This window comes from Rhinolophus ferrumequinum, chromosome 14 (assembly GCF_004115265.2).
Source record: "Rhinolophus ferrumequinum isolate MPI-CBG mRhiFer1 chromosome 14, mRhiFer1_v1.p, whole genome shotgun sequence".
Classification (NCBI taxonomy): Eukaryota; Metazoa; Chordata; class Mammalia; order Chiroptera; family Rhinolophidae; genus Rhinolophus; species Rhinolophus ferrumequinum.
In genome coordinates, this window is record NC_046297.1 from 36160647 (window position 1) to 36168675 (window position 8029).

Below are 8029 nucleotides of genomic sequence, written 5' to 3' on the forward strand. Positions count from 1 at the left end.
ATTGTAGTATCCTCCACTCTTATCGCTATGGATATTGAAATTATAGAATATGGGAAGTAGGGCAGAAATCAGTCTCTGTTCCTTAAAGAATGCAATTTAAGGGAAAACCATTACTGAAGCCCTGGGTTATGGAGTTGGCTTCCAGACTAACCAACTCAAAGGAAGAGAGATGCTTTTTCAGCCTCATCCTCCCACTTGTCCCAGTGTTATGCATCACTTCCACTCAAGTTATGAGAAATAAATGAGAAAAAAAATTTTGCCAGTGTCATTTCCTACTTTTTCTCCCTACTTTGAAACAGAACCTTATTCATGACACAGCTTTCCTAAACTAAAAGCCCTCTGCCTGGGTCAATATAATTAAACTAAGAGAGTCATCTGTTAGTTGTCATGGGGTTGATGTGAGAGGTAGGAACAACTGGGTAGAAAAAGTGGTTAACTGGCCTTACTCTTAAACAGTGATTCTGAAAGTGTTCTTTCTGGAGCAGCATCCTTAGTGTCACCTGACAATTTGCTGGAAATGCAAATTTTCAGACTCTACCCAAACCTACTGAATCAGAAAGTCTGGGCATGGAGCCCAATGAGCTGGGGTTTAACAAAATCACCAGGTGGTTCTGATGCATGCAAAATAATAGCAATTTGGTCTCAAAGTTTGATGCAAATAAGAACCACCTGGGAAGCTTTTAAAAATTACTCCTAATGCTCAGGCCAATTAAGTAAAAAAATCTCAGCCTGTGAGATGAAGCCCTCAGTATTTTTCGACTATTTTTGAGAGAAATTTTACTATTGTTGTAAAATGGAGAAGGTGCAGAGATATCTTATATATCCTCCTGCCCCCACCTATGCCTAGCCTTCCCCATTATCAACATCCCCCAACAGAGGGGTACATTTGTTACTATTAATAACCTACAATGATATAGCATTATCATCCATGATTTACATTGCGGTTCACTCTTAAGTTAGTACATTCTATGGATTTGGACAAATATATGAGATCTGACAATTAAGATCGTGAATTTGTTGCGATGCTGTTGCTAATCTTTTTTTTTTTTTAATAGTCAAGAACTTAGTTTATTTTAAAATAAACATTGAAGATACCCCTTTTTCCACACCACCCTACAAAACTTTTGAATGCGGAATGTTCAACAGCCTATCCATTTTCGTAGGTTACAAAACCAGCAAAAACTCCAGTTGTCTAATGATGAGTGTTTGAGAATAGTTTTTTTTTCTAAAGTAGCTGAGCACCTACTGGAAAAATTCCTTAGCTAAAGGCTAAAAGCACAATTCAATTTCTGTACAGAAAATACCATTAACTTAGTAGCCTTTGCTTAATAGGTGGGATTAGTTCTCTGTAAAGTCAAAGTGGAATTAAGCAGCATTAAGTTCATAGGCTCCCAGAACTAGTGCTCAAACTGCTAGCATATATTCCAGCAGTCTGTACATTACTACACTGTCCAACTCCACCAAATGTGTGACTCTCCCTATGCATGGAAGGGAAGAAATCACCACTTTGAATATAAATACCTCCATGAGGAAAGGATAATTCAATTAAGGTTAGACAAAAGATAAGTGCAAGTACTATAGAAATAGCTGCTGGAGAGAACCATAAAATTTGTAACACTAACAATACATGGAGTGAACCACATAAGCTGCTAAATGTTGAACACCAGTGTTTCAAGATACAACTTTTATAAACATGTTTTATTTGTTTTGCTTATACCATCAGAACTGAAACTACTGACTGTCATTTCCCTAAAATAGGGAAACCAATCTAAAACTCATACTGGTGCTTTTCAAAAGATAGCAATTTAAAAGGGTGGTAGCAACAGGCATTTGATATGTTTGTCTTTTAAAAACCTTCAGGCTGCAGGAAAAACATGTGACCAAGAATGTTATGATTATCCAATATAGATTTTCATCAGTACCTGTAACCAATTTAGGTGACAATACAGCAAGACCCAAGGATTAGTGACAGACAATGTACATCATAAGGAATGATATATGGTACCAATCCTTACAAAAGTCATTGTCAAAGAAACTGTTACCTGTTCAAAAGGTATCTAAATACTTCACATTAAATACAGAAGCGGCCATCTGGATTACATCCCATGTTTGTTGCATATTTTTCAAAAAGTGCCAATCAAAGCCTAATTCTGCATTTTGGCTTTGTCTTAATACAGTATCAGCTATTAAGAAGCAATTTACATGTGTTTTTAACCACAGTCATTTGGCCAGAGGATGAACAATGCTGTGTCAAAGTTGGTAGCCAGCCTTATATGTGTGATTAAGGGCCCATGCATAATTTGGTATGCACCTAAATGTTCAGTGCTCCAATTTAACTGGAAAAGCTGTGAAATGCAATTCTGCCAAACCACATTCCTCCTTCCATCATCCTTTCAAGGGAAATATTTTTGTCAATTACCAGTGAATAATGCTAGGGCTGATTTGTAGATTTTATCCAATGTCAAAAGTCAATCTTGCTTTTTCCAAGCCACTTCAATTAACTATGGAGATATTATCACCCCATAAAGTATATTGTGTTTTACTCCTAAGCAAGGGTGAGGAATCTGAGAATCATGTGCAAGGCTCAAGATGACGCTTAGGACAGAACATGCAGAGTAAAAATAGTTTCCTTCCATATCCAGGTAATACAAAGCTGACAACTGTAGTCCTGTCTTTATGGGATGAAAACAGTCCCTTTACAATAAGTTTCCTGAAAGGGAGAACAAATAGATAATAACTCTTCTCATAAAATATTATGATACACTGGCCAGTGTGTTTTTGGCGATTAAACATAATCCTGAGAATCACATTAATTCACTTGCTGAGTGTTCATTTGCGGCATCCCTCTGTTGGGTCTTGGGGGCCCTCCACGACCTCGTGGGGCTTCCTGTGGTCCACTCTGCCCAGAGCCTCGCTTGAAATTCTGCTGATATCCATCCCGCTGATAGCCAGAGTAGTCCCGGGGAGCACTGAACTGAGACTGTGTGTAACCACTGTTTGGAGTGTTAGAGAATGAAGGGCGGTAACCATCATAGCCTCCTCTGAATCCATTGGCAGGGCCCCTGTAACCATTCATCAAACCTCTAGCACCATGGGAGCATCCACGAGACACACCACGACTGTTGTAATAGGGCTGACTGCTACGAGGAAATCCAATGTTCTGCTGGGGAGGCTGCAGGTGGTTAGCAGTCACTTGATGGGGCTGGTCCTGGGAACCATGGTAAGTGCCAACCACTGTTTGAAGCTGTTCTTGCTGAAGCTCTGTTTGTTCTACTTGGTGAGGCTGACTGGAAAAGCTCTGGTTATAACTGGCTTGGTACTGATTTTGCTGTTTTAAAGTTTCTGGTTCATTAACAGGAGGAACTGGGGCATTCATATTGAATACCGTTTGCATGGATTGGAATGGAGCTGCATTCACATTGATTCCACTGCTGTATAAAGGTTTGCTTGTCCCAGCCTGGAACACCTGGGGCTGAGAAGCAGCAGGAAGGGATGATGATGCTGTAGTCTGGTCTGTATTTAAAGAGATTGTTGCCTGAATCTGGTCAATTGGTTCCTTTTGTGGTCATTGCTCTGTAGCATGAGAAGGCTGGTACAAAGGTTGAGATGCTGTATACCCCTCACTTGTGGATGAAACCAAAGGAACCTGTATAGCTTCTGGTTGTACAGTAACTTGATTAGGTTGAGCAAATCTAGATTCAGAATGAACTGGAGGGCAAACCAGCTGGGGCATGTCCATGTTTTGTGCTGGATTCATAGGCTGTGCAGATACAATGGCAGGATCAAGTGTCTGGTTTTCAAAATCCAGCATTGAATCCTGTATGAAATTGTAAGGCCCCTGCATTTGTGCCATAAGGTCCTGCACTCGCTGTCTTCTCACAAGGGGATCTGCCTGAGCCACTGGTGTCAGAGAGTGGGGCTCTGGTACTGAAGGAGATGCAGCCTGAGGTTGCTGCTGGAGTAAATTTACCACCTCGACTGTTTCAACTGTCCACTCATCTACCTGCTCCTTTTCACCACTGCTGAACTGTGTTTCGGCCATAAATTGTCTATTTACATACTCTGTTGCTTCAACTTCACTTTGTTCAGTGTATTCTTCTGCTGGCTCAGGTTCAGTTTCAGCCACCTGGTCTTCAACTATAGGTGCTGAGGCTGCCTCTTCTTCCTCACATAACCCGTTCTGGTGGTTGTGGGTGCTGTCAAAGTAGTTTGACTGGAAAACACGCTCAACAATTTCCTTTAGAGCTTTATAGGTTGTTCCACATACAGATTTTTCTTTCCCTTCCAGAAAGTCCCACAGGTGAATGGAGGCATGTTCATACTGCTCATTCAACCTCAAGCTCGTATCCACTTCAGGGTCTGCTAACTTGTAGAATTCATCCAACAATGACAATTCCTCTTCAGACAATATTGGCACTCCATTCAAACCTTGTTTCAGGTCAGTTCGCACTTCATCGTCTCCCAATTTGTCCAAAACATACTGTAGCTCAAGTACAGTTTTTAAACGTTTCTGTTCAGCTTCTTCTCTCATAAGATGCTCCCGCCATGCTGTTTTCTTTATTGTTTTCTGAATATCTTGACTTAATGCCATGAAACTCCTCTGTAATTCTTTTGCAAACTCCAAGTTATTTGTGACTTCCTGGTAGTTAGATACAGCATCCAGCTGATCTTGATTAAGCCTTTCCCCTTTGTTCATTCGCTCCTGGTAATCATCAAGCTTGCCCTTTTTCTTCTCCAGGTTCCGAAGTTTCTTGTCGATCACCCCAAGAATCTGCTTCATGGCCTCAGTCTGGACAGCGCTGGTGCCGGTTGCGGGGTGCTGAGAAGCCGGCGCAGCGGCCCGGGCCCCCACCGCCATGTCACTCCTGGAGGAACCCGACGCGGGTGGCGGTCTGGGCGACATGCTGCCACTTCCGCTGTGGCTAGTGGCGGAGGGCATCGTGCGCACGCGGAGGTTGCTGGGGATCCCGAGTGGGCGATTGAGGGGGCAAGGGTGGCGGTACCTTCCGTGGACGCAGGCCGCCTCGCCCTGTCCCCGCTGCACCGAGAGCCGCAGCTAGTGAGGCAGAGAGCCGGGAGCGGGAGGGACTTAGCCAGCCAGCACTCTGGGGCAGAGGGGGTGCGCTAATCTTTTTTGATATCAGAGGTGTCGCGTCCAGCGCAACACAGGCAGTGAGGGTGCGAGAAGGGGCGGCTTGGGTTAAGTTTTTAAGAAAGAAACAAACAGAGACTTAATGCAGTTAAATTTCTCCGAAGGCCAGGGGTCTCTCAGTCTCAGAGGACTGGAGCCCAGAATAAGGCCGACTGAAGGTTTTTATTGATAGGTATATGTGGGGACAGAGCCCCAGAAAGCAGTTTCCAGGCTCCCGGCCTCACATAGAAAGGTGCTGGCTCAGGTAGTAAATGGCCATCAACTGTGATTGCATGGCCATCAGCTGTGGCTAGTTGGCCGTCAGCTGTAACCAGTGAGCTATTGGCCTCTAATATAACTGCTGTGGCTAGGCTAGCAGAAAATGGGGGCTGGCAAGAAGATGGTGGCTGAGCCTGCAAGCGGCACAGTGAGGGTTGAGAATTGTGTTGTTCCTGGTTCCTATGTCTCCAACCCAGCTGCCAGTGAGAGTATAGTGGTGTGACTCCCCTACCTATGGCTCCGTGGGTGTTCCTTTTTGGCCTCACCGTCATATCCTGCGTTCTCATACGGGAGCAGAGATCCAGCAGGGTCTCCTGCACGACAAATGGCACAGTGAGCAGGGTACGGTGCCAGCCAAAGCTCTCTGAAGAGCGGTGGAGCAGTTTGTGTGTGTGAACACGCAGTTGCAGGAAGACCAGGAGGAGCAGCTGCTGGAGACCTGGACCCCCGTGGAGGGGTGGGAAGACATGGAAGGTTCCCCAACAATCAGAGGCCGGAGAAAGCGAAGGTTGTTGTGGCTCTGTGAGCTGGGAAGTGCTTTCTGAGGCAGCCCGGATACAGAACTTGTAGTCCCAGGAGGAAAGGCTCGCTGAGTCCTCCGTGGGAGCTGAGGGTGAGGTCAAGGTCATCCCTCATCCCCAGGAGAGCCCTGGCAAATGACTATGGACTATGGGGAATTGCCTTCCATCCCTAATTTAACGGACCACTTGACTGTTTGGGAACATACCACCATGCAGTGGAACTGGTGGATGTTTGCTTTTGTGTCTTGACTGGCCTCCATCGAGAATATGTAAGCACCTTGACTGTGAGCCGCTGTTGTTCCAGCACGATACCCTGAGAGGCCCAGAGAGAGTGGCAGTGCCCTGAAAACCCTGGCTGAGTCTAGGAAGTCTGGCTGTGTCCAGAGAGAGTGGCAGTGCCCTGAGAGCCCTGGCTGTGTCCAGGAAGTCTGGCTGAGCCCAGAAGTACTGGTGGTGCCCTGAGAAACCCTGGCTGTGACCAGAGAGCCTGGCTGTGTCCAGAATATTGCATTCACCTCCAGGCTCCTCGCACAGGGCCCCTCGCAGAAGACGCTTGTCGCATAGATTGTGAGGCGAGACCCTGTAGGGGTGGAGTGTGGGGATAGAGCCCCAGAAAGCAGTTTCCAGGCTCTCAGCCTCACATAGAAAGGTGCTGGCTCAGGTAGTGAATGGCCATCAACTGTGATTGCATGGCCATCAGCTGTGGCTAGTTGGCCGTCAGCTGTAACCAGTGAGCTATTGGCCTCTAATATAACTGCCGTGGGTAGGCTAGCAGAAAATGTGAGCTAGCAAGAAGATGGTGGCTGAGCCTGCAAGTGGCACAGTGAGGGTTAATTGTGTTGCTCCTGGTTTCTGTGTCTCCAACCCAGCTGCCAGTGAGAGTATAGTGGTATGACTCCCCTACCTATGGCTTCGTGGATGTTCCTTTTCGGCCTCACCGTGTCCTGCATTCTTATGTGGGGAGCGGGACCAGAGACCCCGCAGGCCGCCCCGCACGATAGTATACAAATACAAGAAAGTAACATTGTTTCTTACACGGTCTGTGAGACTCATACATCATAGCAGAAAAATGTTTATTCCAATCACCCTTTGTCTATAAACAGCCGAAGCACAAGGTCCCATGATATCTTACTTAAGGTATGTACCTTCTCAGGGTCAAGTCTCTCATATTGTAACAGCTCCGTTGAGATAAGTGGGAGAACTGACCTTTATTGTCTTCATGACTTCTCTCACAAACAGGTGCAAGGGAAAAGCCAGAGCTGGCAACAGCTTTTCCCAGGCAGGGGGAAAGGGAGGCAAGGCCCCTTCCCATATTTTTTTAAGGCAGCTCATTGGGGGTCCCCACTCAGTTCCGCCTGGCTTAGGTTGTATCCCCATGAGATATCTTACCCGTCTTTGGCTGCAAACCATCTTTTGGGGACCAGACAGAGAGACATAAGGTGTAAACACAAGGATGGAACAGAGTCCCAGAAAGGCACAGTCTCACAGTCTCTTCTTTCCTTAAGGAAAGACATGGGGGGACAATTGGCTAGGCTGTTGTATGACTACAGAGAGGGATTATTCATTATGAATTTATACCAACTGGACAAACAGCTAACCAAGTTTTCTATTTGGAAATGCTGAAAAGACTGCGTGAAAAAGTTAGATGACCTGAACTTTTCACCAACAATTCTTGGCTCTTGCATCATGACAGTGCACCAGGTCACCTGGCACCAGGTCACCTGGCACTGTCTATGAGAGAGTTTTTAGCCAATAAACAAATAACTGTATTGGAACACCCTCCCTACTCACCTGATCTGGCCCCTAATGACTTCTTTCTTTACCTGAAGGGTAATACGACAACAGCTCTGATGGCCATTCTGGAAAAAGAGTTCCAAAATTGCTTTGAAGGGTGGACTAGGCGCTGGCATTGGTGCATAGTTCTCAAGGCGACTACTTTGAAGGTGACAATAGTGATATTCTGCAATGAGGTATGTAGCAATTTTTCTAGGATGAGTTTGTGAACTTAATTGTCTGACCTTGTATAATGACATGTGCCCATTATTATGGTATCATATAGAGTACTTTCACTGCTTTAAAAATCCTCTGTGCTCCACCT

General features: G+C 45.4%; 1 protein-coding gene across 1 annotated transcript; it reads right to left on the reverse strand.

Annotated features, from left to right (window-relative positions):
• Positions 1–1053: 1053 nt before the first annotated feature.
• Positions 1054–4954, reverse strand: LOC117033561 (caprin-1-like). The gene is given in 1 exon segment (XM_033125678.1): positions 1054–4954. A coding segment is annotated over 1 exon segment (2130 nt). The 5' UTR covers positions 4940–4954; the 3' UTR covers positions 1054–2809.
• Positions 4955–8029: the final 3075 nt, after the last annotated feature.